At 40.7% G+C, this 27074-nt stretch overlaps 1 protein-coding gene across 1 annotated transcript in view; it reads right to left on the bottom strand.

Annotated features, from left to right (window-relative positions):
- LOC133225493 (opsin-3-like) overlaps positions 1–27074 on the bottom strand; it is a 79478-nt gene that overhangs the window by 15162 nt on the left and 37242 nt on the right. The window contains exon 3 of the mRNA XM_061377941.1: positions 10143–10376. Within this exon, the coding sequence (XP_061233925.1) occupies positions 10143–10376 (234 nt within the window). The remainder of the gene's footprint in view (positions 1–10142; positions 10377–27074) is intronic.

The following is a 27074-nucleotide window of genomic DNA, read 5'->3' as shown; positions in this document are numbered from 1 at the left end:
ACCTTAACTATCCACACCAAATGTAGAAATCCGTTCAGAAAAAGATACCAAAATACCAAGTGCTTTCACCCAACTTGTAGATCACACTGAAGTAATGGGAGGTGAGACGTAGCACAGTCATTAACACCTTATCCTTTTTTTCCCTGAATTTCTCTTATCAGTGACTGAGCTCTTTATCATCCAGACTCTCCCTTGAGGACAGACGTACATGTGAAGACAGCAAAGAAATAGGGTTTTGGTTGAGTTTCTGCTGGTGTATACAAACAAGATACCATGAGATCTTGTTCCTGAGAATCCTAACACCTTTTGTTTTAGGTGTGAATATACTATATCCCTTGCTTCTGTAGAAAGCTCTGAATACTGGAAACTTCCATTTATCTCTCAATTTACCCTGCAGGTTTAATGTTACAGGTGGAACTATGTGAGAAGTAGATGATTGTAAATGGTGACCTGAACCTCCCAGCACAACTATAGGCTGGTCCCAACAGGCAAGTGAAAGCAATTTTACTGAATCAGTTTTCCCTCTACTGGAGAAAAGTTGAGATGTGAAACCCTACAAATTCTTTGAATCCTTAAACAGTTTGTTGTTTTATTGCCTTTTGGGGAGCGGTGATTATTTACAGGTCAAATCTTTTCCTACAGATATTTCCCATCTAGCCCTCAAACAGGCAGCAATATTAATCTCCTGTCACTCAGTCACTGTAGTTAACTAGTTTCCCTGTATCTGTTAGGGTTAGTGTGACTATGACCCTTTCTATTTACCAGCATCCCCTGCAAGGTTGTCAGGAAACAGCTGAGGCAATGGTCTTTTTTTCCTAAGCTAATCTCAATGAAAATGTGCTAGGGTGGATGTGACCTCTTAAGATTCAACTATATTTTTGTTTTGAAAGTTGACTCGATCAAATGCATCAAAATGCTCAGCTGCATCATGCCTAGGGGCTTATTCTAAGTTACACTAAAAACGTAAACCTCTGAAGAAACAGGTTGTCATCCAGGTTTTCAGAACATGTGTAAGAGACAGCAAAAGACCTAGTAAGTATGTTATATGACAAGATTGCTTCCTATATTATAGATTGATAGAATGGGTTGGAAGGGACACACAAGAGTGGAGTAGAAGGGGAGAACCACCTCCCTCAACCTGCTGGCCATACTTCTTGTTATGCAGCCCAGGATACAGTTGGCTTTCTGGGCTGCAAGCACACACTGCTGGCTCATGTGGAGCTTTTCATTCACCAGTACCCCCAAGTCCTTTATCTGTAGGGCTGTTCTCAGTTTATTTTTTTACCCATTCTATATTGAGCTGGATGATTGCCCCAACCCAGGTGCAGGACCTTTAACTTGGCCTTGTTGAACTTCGTAACATTCACACAGGCCCACTCCTCAAGCATATGGAGGTCCCTCCGGATAGCATCACTTCCCCCAAGCATATCAATGGCACCATTGAGTTTGGTCTCATCTTATGGTACACTCAATCCCGCTGTGTTTTTTTATGAAGATATCAAACAGTATTGGTCCCAGTACTGACCCTTGAGGGATCATCCTTCTCTCTTTCTGCACTGCTTGTCACTTCAAATTTGACCTCATCTTCACTCTCTTTGGAGCCTTCTCTTTTCTCCTCATTTCAGAAGTGCCTGATTTATTTTGCAGGGTGGATATGGACTACGAAAGGATCCCATTGTCTTTGCTACAAACATAGCTCATTGCATGTTCCCCTACCCATTTATTTCTCCTGTCTAATGCAGAGGTCTTTTCCAACTTCTGTGAAGCCCTATGTTTCCCCAGTGTTGCTACAAGGGCAATTTAGGAAGAGACATCAACATATTAGATGCTGTTTAAAATCATATATAAAGAGATACTGCTGTCCTTCACTTTCTGTGACTTCCAGAAAGAAAGAACTTTAAACTGATGTCTTTTCTACTGCTGCATTCCTTAGCCATAAACTGTAAGTCATTATATAGTCTAAAACATATGTTCTTACCCTGCGCTTGTGTTCATTCATGTGTACTGGTTTCCAATTTTATTTAATATTTTGCTTGCCTGAAAAGTAGTCTGGCTGCCTGCTTCCTACTTTTTCCCTGGGTCTAAAGAAGCAAGTCCTAAATCCTTCCGTGATATTAAAGCCGGTTCAGTCCCCTGAGAGCATCCACATGGCAGGCAGGCCAAGGCTAAGCTCATGTCAACATACTCGGACAGGCTGCACCAAGGATGTAGCCTGGGGCAGCATGAAGGCTGGCTGGGGCTGCTTGGGACCCTAGTTAAATGTCCAGGTTATTTACCTGAATCAATCTTTCTGTCGTGAGCCACAAGAGAAATTCCTGAAGTAATTTTGAACTCACTCTATGAAACAAAGTTATGCCTTATGACAGCAGCAAAAGTGCCCTTGAGACCTTTCTTCTCATTGCCCCTCAACTTAAAAAAGTTGTAACACTGCATGCTGGGAAAGAAAAAAAGTCAAAACATTTCTGAACTGTATTATAGTACTGTACTTAGTGTAGAGTACTCTGCACTAAGAGATTATTTTGACTTAGCCCATTTTCAACTTAAGAACTTGGGTGTGCAATTCAATTTAGACAAAAAATCTTTCCATTTCCAGATGAGTGGGAAGGTAATGCAGCATTACTTCTTTATGTTGACTATTATTTACTCAAAGTCAGCCCAGCTACCACTGAAGAGATGAAAAAACAGATCATAAGTATTGATGTCTACATACACTCAATGAAAAATTATAACAGCTTTTGATAATAAAACGGATTATAAACCGCCAAACCTCTAGAAGGTCATGAACTAAACTAACAAGGTCTCTTTTCAGAACTTAATAGGTGTGTTCCAGTTTAGTCATAAAACGAGGCTTGACACAATTTTCCCTGCATTGAATACTATCTTTCAAGATCCGTAGTTTTATGTCTTCATTAGGACATTTTACGTCCTCATCCTTGTCGGTGACATGGACAGTGGTATTGAGTGCGCCCTCAGCAAGTTTGCTGATGACACCAAGCTGTGTGGTTCGGTTGATAAGCTGGAGGGAAGGAATGCCATCCAGAGGGACCTTGACACGCTTGTGAGGTGGGCTGATGCCAACCTCATGAAGTTTAACCATGCCAAGTGCAAGGTCCTACACCTGGGTCGGAGCAATCCCAGGCACAGCTACAGGCTGGGCAGAGAAGAGATTCAGAGCAGCCCTGCAGAGAAGGACTTGGGGGTGTTGGTTGCTGAGAAACTGAAGAAGACCTGGCTTCAGTGTGTGCTCACAGCCCAGAAAGCCAACCTTATCCTGGGCTGCATCAAAAGGAGCATGACCAGCAGGTCGAAGGAGGTGATCCTGCCCCTCTCCTCTGCTCTCATGAGACCTCGCTTGGAGTATTGTGTGCAGTTCTGGTGTCCTCAACATAAAAAGGACATGTAACTGTTGGAAAAAGTCCAGAGGAGGGCTACAAGGATCATCAGGGGTCTGGAGCACCTCCCGTATGAAGATAGTCTGAGAAAGTTGGGGCTGTTTAGCCTGGAGAAGAGAAGGCTGCGTGGAGACCTCATAGCAGCCTTCCAGCATCTGAAGGGGGCCTATAGGGATGCTGTGGAGGGACTCTTCATTAGGGACTGTAGTGATAAAACTTAAACAGGGAAGTTTAGATTGCATATAAGGAGGAAGTTCTTTACTGTGAGGGTGGTGAGGCACTGGAATGGGTTGCCTGAGGAAGCTCTGAATGCTCCATCCTTGATGGTGTTCAAGGCCAGGTTGAATGGAGCCTTGGGTGAAATGGTTTAGTGTGAGGTGTCCCTGCCCATGGCGGGGGGGTTGGAACTGTATGATCATAAGGTCCTTTGCAACCCTAACTATTCTATGATTTTATGATTAGTTTTCCAAGTGGGAAAATGAGCAGCCTTAACAAAAAACAGCATTATCTACATATTCCTTCAGCTTTAAAAATGAAACATTAGCTTTTGCTAGAAATAATGAAAGCTGCACAACACCACATGAAAAATTACTGTGAAAATACAGCCAGTTGGGAAGTGTTACATTTTTTTTGGGGGTGGGAGTGTTATCAGAGCTATCATATGTAGCTCTGTTTCCCAAAGTGCTTATGCATTTCTTCCTGCTCAGTGCGTAACGTAAGATTGAGAAGTACTGAAAGGTTTGCAGGGGTGCCAGAAAACTGCATATACAAGGCACTCATTATCATTAAAGAAAGAAGGACTCTTTGCTCCTGGTCTGGCAACAGGGAAATTCTGTGGAGGCCCTGGAAGAGGGAGCTGGCCCAGGCAGTGAGCCACCAGGTGAAAGGCATAGAATGGTGGTGGTACAAGCTTCCAAGGGACCACCACAACCGCAGTGTGCATGGGAGGTGTCTGATGTGTGATCTGAGTCAGCACCAGTTCCCTGGATGGTGCCTTAGCGGGCATCCTAATGCAGCAAAACAGTATGAAAATGCTCTTCCTTTTCCTCACAGTTCTAACCTGATGGAAAAATTCCACATCCCTGCTGGGTTAACTCCTGTTTATCACACATCAGACTCCAACACTGCTCCCTTGCTTCTTCACAGTCTCTCTGTAGAGGCTCTCAGCTTGGGCCCAGATGGCTATTATACCTTGTACGCACAAACAGTGAAGAAAAATCTGAAGACAATTCCATGTCTGAGCAGTCCTACTGCGGCAACAGGGCTGTGTGCCTGCGTTAAGTGCTCGCTCGTGAGAAGCACAGTTTCACATGCATTGGGTCCAGGTCTTGTTGAGGAACATTCTTTAAGTACATTATTATCATTCAAATTTCAAATTTCATTGTCCACCAGAAGAAAAAGTCTTTGTAGTTGGCTTTAACTGTTCTATTAAATTGTTCTATTTAATTTCTCCCTTATCCAACACCTCCCCCCCACCCAGTACGTGATAAATTTGGAAAGGTCACCATATTAATTATTTTCACGTCTGTGTATTCTTTCTAGCATCACTTCTCCAATTCCTTGGGGGAAATGATAGGATCAGCTTCTATTTTTATGAGTGCAGTGATTTTAATATAAGAAGACAGAGAGTAGAAATCAAACCACTCATCAGAGGCTTCTACTGACATCTAATATATCCCTTCCCTCACACTCTTCCTCCTTACTTTTCCTTACAGGCACTTTCTGACACCAGAAATAGCACATTCTGATAACAGGGTTTGGGTGGACTTTTTTTCCAAATGTAATATGCAAAACAGTATTAGATGGGCTAGCCTGAGTTTCAGTAGTCCAGGGAGCTTTAGGTGAGTTACCTGCATGACTGAATGTGTGGAAGTAATTAGTTGTAGCCCATGTGCTGCAGTAGAGCAAGGCTATTTTAAGTTTGTGATTTATAATCTGATCAGTGTTTCCCAAATGTTTGGTTCTGTGGATCTTTGAGTATTACAGGTTGTCCTGGGTTCAGCAGTAGCAATCATTTTTCTCCTTCTTAGTAGCTGGTGCAGTGCTGTGCTTTTGACTTTCAGCCTGGGAACAGTGCTGATAACACCAATGTTTTTAGTTGCTGCTCAGTAATGTTTACCCTGACCAAGGACTTTCTGAGTCTCATGCTCTGCCACAGAGGAGGGGAAGCGGTGAGGAAGCAGAGACAGGACACCTGACCCAAACTGACCAAAGAGGTATTCCATACCACAGCACGTCATGCCCAGGATGTAAAACTGGGGGCAGTTACCTGGAAGGGCTAGATCACTGCTCGGTCAGGCTTGGTATCAGTCGGTGGGTGGTGAGCGGATGTGTTCTCTTCCCTTATTTCCCTTATCATTATTAATATTGGTGGTAACAGCAGTGGTTTGTGTTATACCTTAGTTACTGGACTGTTCTTATCTCAGCCCTTGGGAGTTACACTCTTTCGATTCTCTTCCCCATCCCTCCAGGAGTGGGAGGAGAAAGGAGGGGGGGAGTGAGCAAGTGGTGCGTGGCTGAATTGACAGACTGGACTTAAACCATGACACAGGTTTAACTTGACTTAAATTTGGCTGCCAGTAGCAATGCAGCAAATGCCTGTTTTCTCTGAGTGTTAGTTTTAAATTATGAGAAATTGTGAGCGCAGATTCACTCATTCTCATCCATAACCATACCTTCTCAAGCACTCATTATTCACATCTTGACTTCTGTATCAATAAAAAATTAACTTCTGATACATAAGGTTAACCTCAATAGCTGCTGCACCATTATTTTTTCCAACTAATGATACCTGATTGTCAGTGCAGTATGTCCTCACGTACAGCTATACCAGCCATAAAGATCTGCCGTGTCAGGGTTCCTGTGCCATTCTATGGAATACATGAAAGCAAGATGCTCCCAGTGATCATCGAAACTGCAAGTCCATGGGCTACAGAGAAGCTGCATAGCTCTTGAGTGAATGCTTAATACCTGCTTGCATACAACATGTGAAAGAGCAGGTTTCTGTCAGCACTGCTTTAGTCAGAGGAAGGTAGTTGAAGCTGTCATTAAAAATCTGTTTGTGGTGGCTGCACGCGTGGCAGTTTGAAGAGAGACAATGCAAACCTGACAGGGTGCTGTGATGGGAATAAAAAACACTGAGAGAGGTAAAAGAAGATGAAACAGAAAACCTGCATAACCACATTAACTGTGTAACAACTATAAGGGGCCAATGCATTGAGAGCCTGAGCATGCTGATGCTGCCCAACTTGGCTGTGTACTTGGCTATGTGCTGCATTTCTGGGGGTCTGCCCTGCAGGGAGAGCTGTCGCAGGCATACATAGCCATGTTGCTAAAGGGCAAAAGAGCCATTTATAACTAGGGGACAGAGAAAATGTAAGGTCCTTTCTGCTGTCTCCTCCAGCTTCCCCCCAAGCACCATTTGGTCTCAGCCAATTTAGTGCTTTACAGCTTTGTCAACGAAGCTTAATGTCTGCCTGGTGTGATGTTATCTGCCCATCTTAAACACTGCATCTCACTCCTCCTGGAGCAGAGTGGAAGGAGAGCAGTGTGCCCTATGCCATCCCACCTGAGGTAGTCCCTACAACTCCAAAGAAATCCAGCATTTTCCTCAGTGCTTTATCACCTCAGGTCACTGCAGAAAGCAACTGCAAAGGCAAAACTTTTTTTCTGGGGCTCCAGGACCATGCAAGTGACTGAAAGCCTGCCTGAAAGCTAGCACACACAGAGGTGTGCTCTGCAGGATGAGTTTTAAGGCTGACTCAGAGGCTGATGGTTCAATGATGTTACACATTGATTTATAATAGCTGGAAGCTATCACCACAGCTGCAGTCAACCAATGCCATTTTGCAGTCTTCAAGGCATGTTCCAAAGCAAAAAGTTAGCTTATGCATAGACAACTAAAAATTAAGCCGTATGTTCTTGGTGTACTTGTAAGATGCAGGAATAAATAGCTTCCTGTTGTGTCTCACATCTGGAAAGAGAGGACTGTGAAAAATGCAGGCCAGATAATTTCTGTGCTGGGAGGAACCAGCCTCCTGTGACAATTCTCAGCTAAGCATGAAGCCAAGAAAAGCTGAGTGCTGGGAAGAAGACAGCTTTTCCTGAGGTGTTAAGCTTACAAAAAAGAATGAGAACAACTACAACATAGCTGAGGTGCTGTGAACAACAGTGATGCATCAGAGGAGGGTGTTACTATTGTTCCTGTTCTGAAAAGATGGGGAACTAGACAAAGGGATGTATTTCACCCTTTTTGAGCGAAGCTCATTTCCCAGTGTCAGGTAAACCCAATTATTTTTACTGGTAATATGCAACAGCATAGCAGATAAGAGCTGTAGATTCATGCTAGGCATTAGCTATTACTTATTTTGGGTTTAATTACAATGAAAAGTGTTTATGCCAAATCTGACTTTTCAGGAGTGATTTTTGTTTAGATTTTGGCAACAATAAGGAAGCTAACTATGTAAAAAAACAACCCACACAGTGACTTCCAGCCGGCAACTAATGATCAACCCTCCAAGACCAGTTTGACTTTGCCCCTTGCGTTTGTTTGTTAAATGGTGGCAGCTATGTAGCAGTAGGCAGCGGGAAACAAATGAAACATTCTCAGTGTTCCAAGAGTGAAATCTAATGCATCGGTCTCACATGTGACTGAAGATTAAGGAAGGATATGTAAGAAACCACTTCCAGCTCCTTGCCATGGTGCTCCTGAATTGTTGCACTGCCTTTTCAGTTCCTGTGGCTAAGAAACAGCCTGCCTTACCTCAGAACTGTCCTAGCAGATCTTCCCCTTGCAGACATATCATCCCACAATGATCTTTCCTTATAAGACATGAACTTGATCAAAAGTACACCCCATACGAAGAAAAGAAGTTAAGCATTCAGAAGTATTTCCTTTGTAGCTGAAAGAGGCAGCTACTGCAAGGAAAGCGTGATTTTAGACAGCTTGCTACATTCCTGTGATGTGCAAGCACCTTGGTTTTATTGCTAATCAACTTTTCCTCAACAGTGAGCCTTTGTTTTTTGCCTCAGCACACCCACAGCAGCATGACTGCCTCACAAGCCTTTGATGCTGCAGAATTCACAGTTCTCAATAACTGCTTGGAGCACTTTGAGAATATAAAACCAGTCTTAATTGTGTGTACCTCTGTGGATGCCAGGTTGTCAGCACAGGTAATTGTGCATGTGATTTTGTTCTCGAGACATATGGAGGTACCCAAGGCTCTGTACTGAGTTCATGTATTTTAAGACTCATATCTTTACCCTGCATTCCATACTCTTGCTATTTAGGATGTGCTCTGTGTGTAAATACAATGCCAAAATGTATTTGTGATTACTGTTACAGCCTGTTCCAGTGATGGCAACACAGTCAGATAATGTCATGGGAGCCAAGGACCTCAGTCAAACTGCCCAGAGAATAGAGAAGCAAGACAGATGCTGCTACTGAGACGTTTCCATAAGAATCATAAAAGGCAAGGGAAAGGAGAAAAGATTCCTATTCTGCTTTAGCACTTTTCAAATGGAGCTCTTGATATTTTTCAATGTCAACTCAAACTAGGCTTTGGAAATGAAGTCCTGGTCTTGAGGAAGGCAACAGTACTTCTGATTTCAGGAAGGTTTTATGGCTTGCCTGAGAGCTTTCTCTCAAACTCCAGAAGGAAACTCATTCCTTGTTTAAGAATTTTAAGTTAGATGAATCAGACCAAGAATGATCTTGGGCTGCAGCAAAATTGGAATTTATTTGGCTGGTAAATTCAACATATCCCTTGTCTCAACTCCATAATAATACAATGCTGCTGTTGATAAATTCTAAGGGTAGGCTCCATCATACACTGACCAAGAAAGGGTAAAGGGGGTTATTGGCTTTATAATAGTGCAATGGACATAATGAAGAAAGGAAATTAAGAACAACATCTAAGATGCAACAAGAGAGACAAGGCTATTTCATAAACCATACATATTTTCCAAATTTCTTACTGCAAAACACTTTTAAAACTTTCAGATATGCCATTATCAAACTTTAGAGTCAACACAGACTCATTAGGAATTTCACTTTTGTGTACTGAAAATGCTATTTACAGAAACAAGGGGCTGGAACTGGATCTAGTCATTTTAGAAGTGGTAGAATTGGCCTTGGTCCTCATGAGACAAAATTCATTATCTATTTTGCCATGTAGCTGAACTAGGAATTTAACAGGAAGCATATAGAAGTCCAGAAAAAGTATAATTGCAATATTTTCAAGGGCATCTGTCATGAAAATTGTATTTGCAAATGTTTTCCTCCTTCATATTGTTTCCAAGGTAATGAAATCCATTCTTCTTATTGTGCCTCTTCCCCCTTGCCCCCAACATGTTCGAATATTATTCTTGTAAACAGACACCAGTACCTTTGGCAACTAGCTCTGCAGCATACAAATTGACACCCAGTGTGCCCTCAGAAGAACACAGTAATTTCAGTAAGCAGATATTTATCTGTTCTTCCTATCTAGCAATAATATTGTTGACTGCAAATAACTGCACCTCAAGACTCTAGTAATATCATCTGGACATCTAGTAATATCATCAGGTGTTCCTGCTCTGGCAGGGGGATTGGACTAGATGATCTTTTGAGGGCCCTTCCAATCTCTAACATACTGTGATACTGTGACAAGCCTCAAATGTCTTCGTAAAGACACATCTGTATGTCACAACAGTTAATAATACCTGAAAGACCATAAAGAAAATAGAATCTAAAAATAATATATGTCTTACCTGCTTATTCATAAGGATGTAGATAATGGGATTGCAAACAGTACTGCTTTTTGCTAGGATGGAAGGTATGATGCTTGCAACTGGAGTCACCACACCTGGTTTACCAAATGTTGCAAGTAATGCTATAACTCCATAGGGAATCCAACACACCAGGTAACAGATAACTGTAGTAATCACCATGAACAGTACATGGTATTCTCTTTTGCGGGCAGCATTCTTGTGGATTTTTCCAACCTAGGGAAGGTGAATAAAAGGATAGAATTTAAGAATCTGAGCTGTTGGGTTGATTACTTTATGAACCTGGAACTATTGCTCTCGGATCAGCAATGACAGATAATCAGCATTTTAGTTGCACAAGCAAAACAAACACAAACCCAAAAGTTAACAAAGTTTTAAGTGGTAGGATGCATCCATTCTAAACTATTTCTTTGGTACTTTACCATTTTGATACAAGGGCCTCCCTCCTGAAAATCATCAAACACTGTTATTTATAATCTTAAAAAAGTGTGCCAAATACTGACATAGTTCAGCTATTGTGCTGGGGTTTTTTGCAGTAGCTCTTTGAGATGGCCATTAAATTTGACCCAAAGCCCATGGAAGTCAGCACAAGATTGGGTGGGGCGTAGATCAGGTTTGCATGCTTAGCCTCATTTTATAGGGAGTATGAAAAACAGTTTTTAGGAAACATTCAGAAAGATTAACTGCAGAATAGTAAGGCTGGTCTCCCTAAGCATCTTTGCCGCCAACAAAATTAAGCAAACTCCGAAAGAAGGCTAATTTTGGAGCCAATCTCTCACCACTGACTCTAGATGGAGCCTCCGCACACTGGTCTCCAGAGGTCATGGTCAATTCCTCAATTTTCCCCCAGTGTGGGTTTAGTAAACCCAGATGTGCCAGCAGGATTTCAGGAAGTATTCAAATGTTTAAACCTTATAGATTGAATCTTGTAATCAGCCAACCATAATTTATGTCCACTTTAAGGTCTTTTTGCCTCCCGAATGTGGTACTTGAGAGTAAACAACACCCACGGGAACGAAGCCCCTGTAGAACTATAAACATAAATAAGCAAAAAGGCAGGTCACTGGAATGCTTTGCCCAACAAAAACAACAGAAAAGTTTGAAAGTATGGCTTTAAGCTGATGTAGGGGAACACTGATGTGCACAACTCTGTAAATGAACAGAACACAGTTAAAAGTAGAAGTCACTAATCACCCAAGTCAAATGTCATCTCCTGTTGCCTGGCACACAACTTGCACATGCTAATGCAGTGTAAATAGTCAGAGCTTTACCTATGTCTTGTGGTGCAATGCTTTTTGCATAACATATGTGTTTATGTATCTCTGTGTTAAAAAACATATAGAGTAACTGTGTAAGTACATATGGAAGGCAAAATAACACAGCGATGCTGTTTGGTTTTAGTTAATTATGATTCTAGCATTCTAGAGTGGTTGGCTCTATCTGGAGTTTCATAAGAAATGTTCCTATTGAAAGTAAATAAAACACACAGAAACTTAGCCTGCCAAAAATATTAAGTATTTTCCTGTCTTGTATGATTTTTCTGCAAAAAGGCGATTACAAAATAAAACCCATCCTCTCTGAAAGCACTGGGACTATTTTTTTTTTTTTTTTTATTATTTCAAGAACAGAACTTATCTCATAATTACTTTAGCTTGAAAGGGCTAAATAATGGATAATAGTCCAATCCTATATTGCTTATTTGAACTGAATTTTTCATGGGAATTTTCTCTGACTGAAGAATCCAGGATACCACATGCAGTTTCTCATCAAGCAACACCCCCAAGTCCTTCTCCACAGGGCTGCTCTGAATCTCTTCTCTGACCAACCTGTAGCTGTGCCTGGAATTGCTCCAACCCAGGTGCAGGACCTTGCACTTGGCATGGTTAAACTTCATGAGGTTGGCATCAGCCCACCTCACAAGTGTGTCGAGGCCCCTCTGGATGGCATTCCTTCCCTCCAGCGTATCAACCGAACCACACAGCTTGGTGTTATCAGCAAACTTGCTGAGGGCGCACTCAATCCCACTGTCCATGTCACTAACAAAGATGTTGAACAAGACCGGTCCCAACACTGATCCCTGAGGGACACCACTCGTTACTGGTCTCCAACCGGACATTGAGCCATTGACCACAACACATGAACGCTGCTGTACAATGGTATGGGAAAGAAGAATAATATTGCTATGGGCCATATGAAATGATTTTAGGGTAATAGGCTATGGCTTACCCGATTTAGACATGCAGAGGTTGATCCAGACCTCACTGCTTGCCAAATCAACTGGTCCAGTCAGCCTGCTGCTGGAGGGAGCAGTCAGGTGGCAACCACAGCTCCATGGGCTTTTTTTTCAGGCTAAACACTGGAGCTTTACAACAGCTTTACAACTTCCTGCCTCCCTTGGGGGATTTACCGCTTTTAATACTTCTCTTAGCCACCATGTGGCTCCATATGGGAGAACAGCCCTAGGCAGTGCTCTGACCAAGGGGACAACCTACCCACTCCTGTGCTCCTGAGCCAAAGGTTTGACCTAGTGCAGCTCAGCTCCCTCTGGATCCAGCTGATTGTAAGCTGTGGGGCCATGTGAGTACTGGTGGCACTTCATCTGCTCAGAAGGCGGCACAGGTATCAGGAAAGACCTGCTGGATGGTTGTACAGAGGCTGTGTTACTGAATCTTGCAGGTAACTGCAAGGTCCATGCTGCCAGAGGATGTATCTAGGTCCCTGCATACAGCACTAACATGTACAACTGTGCATATTCCACCACCCATTGACAAGCTTGGGGGTTTTATTATCTACAAGGCAAGGGATTTGGCCCAAAGTTAGCTATCAGGAAGGGGAAGCTTCAGTGATGAAGATTCAAACTGATTGCTTTTACTGAATTCCTGTGTTTTGTTTTTGGCATTTACCCTCATCTCTCCTCCTTACTTAAGGTGGCCATGTGCTTTCTCCCTCAGAGCATCTCCTTCCTATTTCAACAGTTCCCAGTCATTTTCAGCTATGACCACCTTGAAAAGTTATGAAGAATATACAGCATCCCATCCATCTGACCACTAGATGGAGAGACTATACAGTAAGAATCCAGCATCCAGAGACTCCTCAAGTAGGAGACAGGTACATCAAAGCATCTTTAAAATCGGGGGGGGCCCCCCCCCCCTGTTTATGCATTTTGTCTTTCAAACCAGTTTCTCTTTCCCCAGCTATTTATTAAGATGGAAAATAATGTCAATTATTAATTATTATACTCTGTTCATCTGAACAGTGGATGGTGTAGTCACCCTTTACCTAGTCCACTTTAAACCAGCAAAAGGGAAACAGGGTGCAAAGTGCTTTTTTATCACAGCTGATTCCTGGATCTGTCTTTGTGAATTTCAGACTCAAATACCCATATTTTCTTCACTACAGAACTACTTCAGAAGTAAAGAGAAGGCTATTTATGTGCAGCAGTGTTTGTTGCCAACCTCTTTAAGTGTCAGTTATATGTGCTTGTTTTGACATGATCAAATATTCAACAGTACTACCAAAACCAGAGACAAATGAAATATTCATAATCATCTGAGGAAAGTCTGCCAATCTTTGAACATATAGTCTACTACAGCTTCTTAAAATGAACAGGAGGGAGCTAGACTTTTTAATTGCTGCAATTTAATTGCTGCAAAAAAAACCTGCAATAGATAAAAACATGGGAAAAGATCATTCTTCTTCCTTCATGAACCCGTCAAGTAAGATAGTCTCCTCTGTCATGTTTCTAACAAAATAAAATCTGAAATGCTCTCCATTTATTGGTATGAATAACCCTCTATCAAACCCAGGAGTGTCTCAAACTAAGCAGTGACTCAAATGTCAGTTATGATGAACCTTTTCCTCTTCCATCTCTGTGGATTCTGTCCTCAAGCAAAAACAAGAGAAAAAAGCTCCCAGAAAACACTCCAAAGCATGAAAATTTCTAAAAAGCTGCAGGAAATGGAAGGGTTTTTTTTCAGTGTGGGCTACCCCCAGAACTGATGCTTTCTGGATTAATAGTAAAATAGATTAAATACTTTGTTGTTTAAAATAGACAATCATGGGAGAAGAGAGGCCACTGGCTTAAAAAATAAATGCCTTCTTTATATGCATTTAAGTGGCTAAGTTCAAAACAAGAATGAACAGCAAAGAGATGTATAGTCTCTGTGGAAACACGGACTAAATAGAAACATCTGCTCCAGGTCATCTTAGAATCCAATGGGTCCTGACTCTATGAAGCATTTACACTTACATGTTCACTGACTGAACTGAGATTTAAGCATGCACATGAGCACTTCGCTCAATTGTGGACACATAATGAGTTAATAAGAACAAATACAGAAGGAGGAAGCTATAAAATTGCACAAGGGGCTGTAAAGTTAATTATTTTAATGTCACTATTAAGTTTAGGAATTGAAATCCGTGGGAAGAATATTTTACCAGCTGAAGTCCAGCTTTACTGGGAATTTTTGTTATTGAAATGGGAATAGCTGTCTTAATGCTTCAAGGTGAGGCGAAGCTATGCTTTACATACAAAACCTATGTCTTTGTACACTGCCCTTGAAGCATAACTGCTACTGCTGCTAATATCACTGAAGTTTTACTGAGGACTCAAGGAACTCCGTAATCCTCTTAGTTGCAGGAATTCTACTGCTGCATTTAGCTAAAGAGCTTTTAGCTGCAATTTGATTTACGCAGTGAACACATTCCCAGGCAACTAAACAAGCAGCTCATGGTGTTACATCCATCATATAAAACTCATGCTTTATCCTGACCTTCTTTCCTCACTGTGGATTTTCTAGCATCAGTGTCCAGGAGAAAATTAAAAGTGTAATACACACAGCTATCATTCAGTTTACATTAACAGTCTGGTTTTAGAAAGAGAGTTCCTAATGTACTTCTGTCTTTCCCATGTGGGAGCTATCTCTGTCTTCCCTATAGCTACAATCATACTCAGCAGGGACAAAGGCTACAAAAACACAAGTGTGAGCTTCCCAGCTGAGCTGGCAGGACAAAGCCAACTCCAGTGCAAGAGCTGAGCATGCACCGCACTCAGCTATGAGTACCAGCCTGTGCCCTGGGCCCAGCACTGGGATAACACAGACATGGGAGGTATGTAGCTGCCTTGCATTTCACCAGTATATAGTACAGGCAAAGTGTGCTTACCCCTACAGCAGCTGGGACAGACAGACCAAAGTGGCTGCCCCCAGAAGCAGGGGCTTCTCTTTATGGTATGGGACGTACATGGCCAGGAGATGTGGTCTGTCCCTGGCACACGCAGGAGCCCATGCCAAACTGGCTCATGCAAAGGGACTGACTCACTGAATGGTCCAAAGGGACGACAGCAACAGGTAAAGCAATTTAGAAATGTTAAAACCTATGCCAAATAAACAAAAAAAGTGCATCTGAGGTGATACAGAATCACCATAACACTGAAGAACCACCAGCCCCAACAGCTCTTTTAAGTGGGTATACTGCATATGAAGATATGTGCTTCTCAAAAATGTTATTTGTATGTATGTCCTTCAGTAATTTTGGGACTGCACAAAGCTGCTATCTCTGATACAGGCAGTGACACTTCTGTGGCACTTACCTGTCTGAAACAAAACAAAGATGTGTGGAAAATAAGATGTGTAGAAAATAAGAAATGTGGAAAATGGAAACTGAAAGGGCAGTGAAGTGTGTTTGCTATCTGAAATATATAGTCAGTTTTAAAAAACCTGGAGATGCAAGAAGCATCAAATGCTATGTCCAAGGTTATTGAAACTATAATTAATTTTCTATCAAAAAGATGATCAAAGGAAACCGTCTGCTAGAAAATATTCCAGTTGTTGGAGTTTCATGTCATTAAACATGTCTAACATGACTTACCCTATTTTATGAATTCCCTAGATAGTTTGGGAATCTGTAATAGATAGTAAGTCATTCCCTTCATTCCCTTGAAGCCATCCGGTCTAATTTTCCCATACTGACAGCAATCACAAACTGCATTACTTGCTTGTTTTTGACTGCCTGTCTAAGACCAGTTCTAGTGAGCATGTTATAACTAGCCTTGACTCACACCAACCAACATCCCTATCAAAGAGCTCAGGAAGAACATGTTGGCCTGAATTAGCCTAAAATATCCTATGAACAATAAAGAAACTTCAAAGCTTTAAAGGCAGGATTCAGTACTCTGCTTCCAGAATGTGCTACAAAGGGGATGACTCCTCACTGATCAAGGAAAACACCTATTTCGGCCTGTAAAACCACAGAGTCAAAGATGACTTTGGTTCTGGGGTTGTTAAAGGTGCAATGGTCCCTACACAGGGGCTGGTATTAAAAGTATAGAGCACTGGAACAACTGAATGTTGGCGGGATCTCTCTGATAGCAATTACCATTTGCTTTTTATGGTCCTTTCAAAGTAGCTGAAAGTCATTCCCAGACCATAGGAAGTGTTGCAGTTACCTGGTTGTAGGTCTATCTGCACCTTTCTCAGGAAAGGAGGTATTCTGATGGGGAAAAGTTAGAATTCTTTCTGACCTGGTGCTAAGCATCCACACTGCCACTGTTAGGCACCTAGCATCAAGAACTACAAGGCTTGAGCAGATTCACTGTCCTCCTTTTGATTATAGAAGCCTAGAACACTGATTTGGCTTAATCTTTCGTGGCTAAGATTATGTAAACTGAACCTCACCCAGAAAAGAGAAGGAAGGGGACAGAGAGGCAGCTACTCCTATTCCCATTACATAGTACCCATTAAACCTGGGATTTTACACTAGTATATGTCCAGAAAGCGATAACTGCCAAAACAAGTATTAAAAAAAATCTAATATAAATAATAAAAAAATATATATTAAAAAGAAAGGGAAAATTATGTGTGGTTTTTTTCAGGGGTACAGAGGGAAAATAAGAGACTTGGCAAAAGAGTGACACTTGCCAGACTCTGGGGAACTACCAAAGCTTATTCGAGTTCAGATTTATCTACCCCATGGCGAGAAGACTTCCATGGACACATCAATAAGACTGTGGGTTGCCTTTATTGTAACGGCATGGAGTTGGTACTTAAAAAAACGCAGATTTTATTGTATGGTTGAATTAAACCAGTGTTTGGTGATAAAAAGGATGTTTTGTCAGCAAATGCAACACAGACTCCTGAAGGAGATTCAGCAGTTGCTGAACCAGGGCAGGACTGAGAATGACTCTATAACCACAGTGCATAGGGTTTACCTATGAGGTTGAAACTGAGGAATTCCACTTTGAGGAGGGAAAAACAGAAGGCCTGAGGGATACTCTCTGATAACACAAATAAAAATGCAGCTACTTTTGTAAAGATAACATGTAAGACTATTACTGCTTGTGCTGCTGCTTAGCAACACAACTTGCTATTATAAAGGTGGAAGGCGCTGAGACAACTTTCAGAAAATCCAGCCAGTAACTTAGTTTAAGGTTCCACTTTTTGAAAAGCTTGAGAACAAATGATATGTTTAACAGATTTACTTTTTCAATAATCAACTTCTGGTTGGGGTGTTTTTTTGTTTTAATAACTCTTGTCTTTGACTGACATAAAAGAGCAGCTGATGTTAAGGAAGAGTTAAAATGGAAATGTGTATCTGTTTTTTTAAGCTGACTTCAGTGTATTTTACACTGAAGAATTTCTGGAGCAGAAAGGGAAAATATCAAACACTAATCCCTTCTTTGTTTCTGTGTACTTTCTTCCAGAGATAGCACCATGGAGATTGTATATCTGTAAAATTGCTAATATGGTTGATCTTTTAAAGAAGAAATGAACTGACAGGTGTAAAATTTCTTTCCAGGTTTCAAAATTACTACTTGATGCTAAGCAATAAAATGCTACCGTCTACATAGGAAATGGAGGGCACATTGGCCTGCATCTAAACGAAGTGTTTTCAATCAAAGATGACAAAATGCTGCTTCAAAAGATATATATATATAACATGTATACTCATATAACTAAAGCAGGAAATAACAGCCTCTGTGTTGTAATTGGCAAGGACAAAATAAATGTAAGAGTCAATGTCAGCTGAGATCAGAAAACTTACTCAGCTGGAATCAGAACGCATTAAAATTTCTCCCAGTTTGGCTTATGGCTTCTCCCTTCTCACTGAAAAAGGCATACATACATACGTATTTACCACCATTTTCAAGAAGGGGAAAATGGATGACCCAGGGAATTACAGACCAGTCACCTATGTGCCTGGCAAAATCTTTCAGCAGATTCTCCTGGAAAGCACATGAAAAACAACAAGGTGCTTGGTGACAGCCAGCATGGCTTCACTAAGGGGAAATCCTGCCTCACCAATTTGGTGGCCTATGATGGGGCTACAGAACTGATGAACACGGGTAGAACAGCTGATATCATCTACCTGGACTTGTGTAAAGCGTTCGACACTGTCCCACACAACATCCTTGTCTCTAAATTGGAGAGACATCAATTTGATGAATGGACCACTCGGTGGATAAAGAACTGGCTGGATGGCCGCACGCAAAGAGTTGTGGTCAATGGCTCAGTGTCCAGCTGGAGACCAGTAATGAGTGGTGTCCTTCAGGGATCAGTGTTGGGACTGGTCTTGTTTAACATCTTTGTCGCTGACACGGACAGTGGGATTGAGTGCGCCCTCAGCAAGTTTGCTGATGACACCAAGCTGTGTGGTTCGGTTGATACGCTGGAGGGAAGGAATGCCATCCAGAGGGACCTTGACACGCTTGTGAGGTGGGCTGATGCCAACCTCATGAAGTTTAACCATGGCAAGTGCAAGGTCCTACACCTGGGTCAGAGCAATCCCAGGCACTGCTACAGGTTGGACAGAGAAGAGATTCAGAGCAGCCCTGTGGAGAAGGACTTGGGGGTGTTGGTTGATGAGAAACTGAAGAAGACCTGGCTTCAGTGTGTGCTCACAGCCCAGAAAGCCAACCTTATCCTGGGATGTATCAAAAGGAGCATGACCAGCAGGTCGAAGGAGGTGATCCTGCCCTGCTACTCTGCTCTCCTGAGACCTCACTTGGGGTATTGGGTGCAGTTCTGGTGTCCTCAAAAAGAAAGGACATGGAGCTGTTGGAACAAGTCCAGAGGAGGGCCATGAGGATGATCAGGGGACTGGAGCACCTCCCGTATGAAGAGAGGCTGAGAAAGTTGGGGCTGTTCAGCCTGGAGAAGAGAAGGCTGCGTGGAGACCTCATAGCAGCCTTCCAGTATCTGAAGGGGGGCTATGGGGATGCTGGGGAGGGACTTCATTAGGGACTGTAGTGACAGGACAAGTGGTAATGGGTTCAAACTTCAACGGGGAAGGTTTAGATTGCATATAAGGAGGAAGTTCTTTCCTGTGAGGGTGGTGAGGCACTGGAATGGGTTGCCCAGGGAGGTTGTGAATGCTCCATCCCTGGCGGTGTTCAAGGCCAGGTTGGACAGAGCCTTGGGTGACATGGTTTAGTGTGAGGTGTCCCTGCCCATGGCAGAGGGGTTGGAACTGGATGATCTTAAGGTCCTTTCTAACCCTAACTATTCTATGATTCTATGAATATACATACATACCTATCCATATGTATATATCCATTCATATGTATCCATACATACCTGTATGTGTATGAATATACATATTTGGATATATGCAAAAAATGTATCCACACTACATAGTGTATATGCCATATAGATATGAGTTTATATATGATATATACACACAAACTATACATTATATAAAATATACATACATACATTCTGGCATAATTGTGTGGAAAGTCTTATACAGGAGACAAGTAAGGATGGGTAAGAAAGGTATGATGCAAGTATGACTCACTGTTCTCTTCACCTTTTGAATTAAATTAACAACAAACTTTTCTCCCCTAAGTACTAATACTCCCTCCAAATTTCGGGTGTAATTTTTTTATAGTGTCAGGATAATGTTTTCTGTAAAAGTGGAGCTTGGGTATTCCCTAGATACATTTTTCTATGCATATATAAAGCTCTCATTCACATTTTATACTACTAGCTAGCACATACGGGTGAGAACTTGAGCTTTTTTTTCCTTTGGACTGGTAGCTGCTCTACTTGCAGGGGAATAAGATGTTAAAATCTCTCAGGCATCAGCAGTCTTTCAGTAGCTAACCACAATTACCCCTTTTCCTTGGAAGAAGTCATGTTCTCCTACACATCATTGAGGGATCCCTTCCCATCCCCCCAGAGAATTTCTAAAGACTTACAAGATAAAGCAAGGCATCATTAAGGACATGCGAGTATACCTTTGACATATAGCTATTTATATTTAAATAAGCTTAATATATGTGCTCAGAGTTGTCTGTCAAATTCTGTACACTACACAGAATATAAATCCAACGTGGTTTCAAAGCTTTCATCTCACTGGCATCTTTAAAAATACAGCAATTCTGTTGAAACTGGCCTGAAAGCATTCTCCTGCATACTCATGCCAGACCTTTTCTCTCAAATTATTATATATTTATTATGGCACAAGTGTATTCAGTAAAAAAACAAAACAAACCCAAATCTTTAAAGTCTAGAAGCCTTGAATCCCTCTCCTCTCAACAGCAGCCTCAACATCCTCCTGAATTTTAACCTCATTCTATAGCACATCATCCTTTTTTCAAGACAGAATGACAACTAAGAGGAAGAAATTAATGTCAACTGGAAATCTGAATAATTAAATATAAGCCATTAGACTGAAGCTCAGGTGTACGCATTTTTTTTCCTTGAGAGATTGTGTACTCAGTATTGTGTTGCACCTGAAGTTTTAGGTCACTCTAGACCTCACTTTGACATGCAAGAGAAGGTAAACAAGGAGAAATCGGCTTAGTGAGTTGTACCCAGCTGGGGTGTTCATAAACATCTACCTTAGCTCACAGAAAATGAAGACAAATTCCTTTTCTGTAGCCTGTGTATAACAGACAGTCCTTTATAAATTATGTATCATTTTAAGACTGCCAGTTAGGAAACTTAAAATATTACAGTTTCATATTTGTTTTGGATTACTATAAAGGCAAGATAAGCAGAACCAAACTGGTAAAATTTCATGAGTTTGATACACTACTCTTTAAGGCAGACTTTGACTGCACAACAATTTGTGCTTGTGATTAAACACAAAATAATCCAGGACTAAACAACACTGAAGCCCATATTGAGTACTCTGTAATCCTCTCCCCAGAACCCGTACCCATTAGATGGGTGAGGAGGGCAGAGTGTCTCCAGAACATGCTGTGCATGAGAATACAAATGATCCCACCACCTGCCAGGCATACCTAAACTGCAAGCACACAGACAGCATGGTGAGGAAGCATTTGTTTTTTAAGAGTTAGGGTTTTGCAGTATATTACAAATATTTCTCTCTCTGGTCAGTTTGCACAAGCTGATGCTATACTGGATGTATATATACATATGGCACAATTGCATGTAAAGATATGGCCCCAAACCTGCTTGTTTTTAATAAAAGTAGTAGAGATATAATGAATATGGAAAAGTAGTTTTCAGTTCTTGATTTCTTATTCATGGTCTTCTACACAAGTAATACAAATCTGTTTTGTGAAAAAACCCTGTTAAATAAACAATTGTTCCTGCCTTATGATTTCAGAAGCTGTATTTTCAGTTGCTATTCTAAATAACCAGAGTATGAAGTACTTTGGCTGATTTTTAGACCTATTGAGATCCTAGAATATATACAGTTATTTTAAAAACAAACAAACAAACAAACAAACAAACAAACAAAACAAAAAAAAACAATTCCTTTTTCTAGTTAAAGGTTTAACTTCTGTCCCAACAAAATAAAAACCTCATACTGGAATATTTATAGTACCAAATATTGATGCTACAACGGAAAGATGGCATAAAAAACTGTGAGGAACAGGTGAGGGTATAGGTAAGGAAATAATATATGATTAGACATGGAGAAAATAGTCTCCATTCTCTAGTACATATTATGGGGCCTCTTCTAGTGATTCATCCATAGAGGTTTCCCTAGTTTGGTGCCACATGCTCTGCCTTTGTAATGATTCCCTTCCTAATGGTACTTGCATTCTTCAGGAGAACCATCACGGTTTCAGCCTGGGAACACCCACTCTGACTACCCCTCTAACACCTACTTTGATCATTTCCTCCATGAAGCAGCATTCTTCTTCACATTGAGGCCCACCAAAAAGGGAAGGTAGTAGGCCTGATAAACCTCTCAGCTGGAATAAACACACTGTTGGAAACCTTCTCTAAGACAGGAAAATCCTGTTCATTGTGGGCAGCCAGCCATTGTTGCACATGGAAAAGACTTGGGAAACTTGTGGGAGTGACTTGTCAAAGCCTGCAGCACTCATGAACATCATGCCTTCAGAAAGGCAAGCTTCACTATTAACACCCATAACCTTCAACAGTTTTTACAGGATTTTCAAGAATTGCTACCCCCAGAAGGGACAAGAGACTACCAAAAAAAATCAGGCATAAATGACAGGAAGGATTTTGAAGGTGTCAGATATAGTGTAAGGCAGCTGGAGGGCAGTGATATGACATGGAGAGAAATGATCAGAAAAAAAGTTCCTGGAGTGATAAATCTAAAAGCGATGACCAGTGCTGAAAGACTTTCAGTATCTACCTGTATCCTCTCTGATGGAGTCTATGGAAGTAACAATGCATGAAAACTTGAAAGCTATAAGTGTATATGGGTGAGAAGGGGTATAAATCCATTTTTTTTTCTTTATTTCAGTTTTACACCAAATTGTGACTTAAAATAGAGACATCTAAATGTCTTCCCTGAAAAGTCAGAAACATCACTAACAAAGGAAAAGAGTAATGACAAAATATATCTATGTGGGTTTTTTTAGTAAAATGTTTTTGAATTATATTTTTACTGACATGATTTTTTAACTCCAGATTAAGCCACATTTTGTCTTTTATCTAACTTCTGAAGTTGGATATAATATATGAAAAGGAAATACATGTTTTCTAATGCAAGAGAAACGTTGAAATACGCATCACAAAGTATAGTAAACATGTCATAAACTATTCTCTTACTAAAAACAAATGCCAAATGCGACAGAGTAAGCTCTTTCTGCAAAATTTTGGGTTATGGCTGTTGTTACATATTCACAAATATGTCATTCTGAAAGTTTATTTTACTTTGTCATATGTACATTAAAATAAATAACAGCTGGTGGAGGCGAAGGATTGAATTTCTCTGCTTTTCTACCATTTCATTTTCATATTGCCATAAACTACTCTAGTTCTGTAAATTTTTTGTTACCTTGATGAATTTGTCTTACAGTCTTTTGCAAATGAATGTTGGGAATGCCATGAATTTTAATGCTTTTAAAATTATAGAGCCATAGGGCTGGAAGGATTCTGAAGAGATCCAGCAGAGCCTATCGCCTCCCCAGTATACACCAAATGCAGGACAAGTACTCCTCAACCAGCCTGAGAGTTACTGTCTAATAAAAAGATATTTCATATCCCTGAACAACCTGCTCCATGATTTAAATTCTTGCATCCTCACAAAGCTTTCAGTAGCACCTGATCTAAAAATCCGAGAAATTGCTTCCTTTTGTCTTTCCATTAGTATAAGGCTGTGCAAGAGCAGTTAGTCACAGCTGCTTTTCTTTATAGCAGTGTTTTTACAGTTGAAAACTGCTCCTATGTGTGTCCTCAGTATTTACACATCTTTGTTTAACAAAACCAGCACACAGAACAGAGCACACCTGAGGCTGGGTGTTTCACACCTCTGATCACCTGTCCCATGATAAGATCTATCCTGTTTGCAAAAGTATTCTGTTCCAAAACCCACATACTGTTTCTGACTCACTATTCAAAATAGATCCTTTAGACTGTATTGACTCCCAACCTGTATTTATCCACCCTGCATGACTCCTCCCATTTAAGCAAAATTCTGTACTTGCCTTGACCAACCCTGATGTTCACTGACATTTTAGACATACATTCCTATTCTGTCATCCAAATTGGTAATGAAAATGCTGGGAACGTTTTGACAGATCTTCATGAAATGGGCAACTTATACAGAATCCTTTAAGACAGTATTTCCCTAGCTGCTAAGAGCATGTCATGTGTCAAGAACTTTAATTATATCATGACTACAGTTTCCTTTATATCCACTAGACCAGGTTACCTGTCAAAATGAAAATGCACACTGTTCATTTTGGCCAACTTTTTACCAACCCATGTTGGCAGTTCTGACCCAGAATATTCAACAGAAAAGGAACCAAAGCTTTTTCTTTTTTTCTTTTTCTTTTTTTTTGGAGTAGAGTGGGAAAGAACAAACTTAAAGAAGGTAAAACCCCTGCACCTCCTATTTGGTGTGACCCAACCATGACTTATTGGGGTATTGTTAGAAAGGAGCTGAAAATGTCTAGGTATCATATCTGGTGGGAAAAAAAAAAAAACACCTCCTTGGCTGACATTTCTCCAGTAAATGCTCAGGCTGCTGGATAGCAAAGATGTTTTTCTTTTACAAATCCTTATTTTCCATAACTGGTGAGATTGCTCTTTCTTGTCATGAATGGCTATCATCTCCAGCTCTCTTTTTTAAAATTACTTGACCAGCCTAAGCATTAACAAGTTCTTTGAATATGAGAAAAACTGGAAGCCAAATAAAAAACTGGTGGGATGATGTGATGATCAAGGTTTGAAAGATGTACTCAGGGCTGAGAAGTGTCATGAATTCCTTGCATCAGCCTTCACTGACAAAGATGTTGGGAAGCTCCTGTAAACTCTTTGTAGCAGGCATTGGAAGGCCTAGATCAATTTGTGGTACAAATGCAAGAGGTATTAGACTAATACAAATATGTTAGTGGATGCTAGGGAATTTGAGACAAATGGCCTGCAGAGGGAGGCCAGGTTTGAAGACACTTCCTAGACAGCATCTGACACAGTCGATGTCAGGAGCAGAATACCAGTGTGATGAACCACTGTTGGGGTACCCCTGTGTTCCAGGGGGGACAACCAGGGTGACTGCATGTAGAATTCAGCACAGAAAACAATGGTCTCATTGTCAACTTTGCCTTACTATAGTTGTATGAAAAAATTAACCTGAAGATTAGGAGCACTTCATCTATTGGTATCTAAAACTTTTCTGGATCTTCAACATGAATCCCTTTCTACAATCTACTTCCATTCCAGAATGACAGACGTTACATCTGTCACTTTATGCTCAAGAGGCACTTCTGACTTCACCATCTATATATACTTACATACTCCTAGAAGGACATTTTTCACATGTGTACTATTGTCATCAAGGAAATAAATACTCCTCTGAAGGCAATAGCCACAGTTATTTCATCTTGTGGACACATAATGAAGAGGACAGACAAAAATCACACTTCTGAAAGACTTTTTTCCCCTCTCAAAGATATTTTTGTGTTATTAATTAGAACATGGGGTCAGGCAGCTACTAAGCCTGTTAATGCCAGACAATTGTTAAAACTACCCATAGCACAGAGCCTTCATCTGAGTAGGGGGTACCTACAGAATATTTGCAGCTGACTCTGCTACAGGCTGCCACTAGTCTTTAGTGAAATAAAGGTCACCAAGCTTGCTTTAAGGCAGGTTAGTGATTTCTATAGAGACAGTTTTATAGCACTAATAGCCCAGCTAGAGACCCACTGGCATTTCTAGGACAGAGTCAAGCATTTGTAAAAGTCGTGAGCTGTGTTAACTTCAACACATTTAGATAAATCCTTGTAATTTACCACAGAAAGCACACAATACAGACTGTGCTGAAGTACGACTGTATACTGAAACTGAATTATGGTGTTGACAGGAAAGAGAAATACATTATACATTAAAAGTAAAATGTGTAACTTTGCAAAAATTGGTTAGTTGGCAAACTCCCTTTGAGTTTTATCAGTGAACTGTAATCATATGTAAAGTAAAATGTAGATGACTGGTTTCTGACAGGCACACTCACTTTAGAAGAAAACAGTAAAAAACCCCAATTGCCCATCACATTATATTGTCTTTGATACTACACTTTTTTTTGAATCATGACAGCTCCAAGTGCTCTGGGCTTGTAAATTAGCATCTTATGGCAAGGAAACAATTTTAGTAAGAAAAAGACTGAAGTAACCTCTTAGAAGATGACTGGGATATAAGATAGCTTTTTATTGGAACTTTAGTTCTAAATAATATTTGTTTTCCCTCAAATTTGTTTCTAGTTTGTGAAGGGAAAGATTATATCAAATGCATTACTACATTGTTGTTACTCTGCTGCTGCACAAAAGGTAGTACCTTTATAAACAATTTCTGCAGGTAGCACAGATTTGTGGGTTATATAGGGGAACAAAACCAACATCATACTAATGGCAACTGAAAACAATCAATATGGATTCCAAATCTTGTATCCAAGCAGAAAAATCACTACCACACTCTACTGGTTCATTTGAGCTACTTCATGCATTCTCACATACCCTGAGAAGACAGATATAAGTGCAGTAGCAGACATTTATGAATTAAAAATAGATGATGGCTATTCTTTAGCATATTTAAATAACTCTGAGTGGTGGTTAAAATCCTGTAAGAGTGAAGCAGCAGTTCAGCAGGTAACAAACTGCTCTTCTGCCAGCAAGACCACTGACTGTATCTAAGAAGGTACCAGTTCAAACAGCTGCAGGATTTGTTCAGAAGCAGTCTAAGAGTAATCTAATATAGAGGTTAAAGATAGTTCTATTAGAATGATTCAGTCAGCAAACATGTTCAGGCAGCTATACCTTAATGTGTGCATTAATTTAAACAATTGTTAGCAACAAGCTTTTTGTTGACTGACATTAACATGAACAGGAAAGAAAAAGACAGAAAAGGATAGGAGAGGATGGAAGAGGAGAAGAAACTAAAGGGGGGAAGAAAAGGAAAGGAGGAGAAAGGGGGAAGGCAAAATGGGAAAGACGAAAGAAAAAAAAGGAAGGGGGAAAAGGGAAGGGGAAAA

The sequence above is a fragment of the Neopsephotus bourkii genome, unplaced genomic scaffold (genome assembly GCF_033783945.1).
Source record: "Neopsephotus bourkii isolate Nb327-2 ecotype Australia unplaced genomic scaffold, CSIRO-AGI_Nbou_v1 NB_1760, whole genome shotgun sequence".
In the NCBI taxonomy this organism is placed as follows: Eukaryota; Metazoa; Chordata; class Aves; order Psittaciformes; family Psittacidae; genus Neopsephotus; species Neopsephotus bourkii.
Note: the sequence above shows the minus strand (reverse complement) of the source record. Positions and strands in the feature narration are given on the sequence as shown.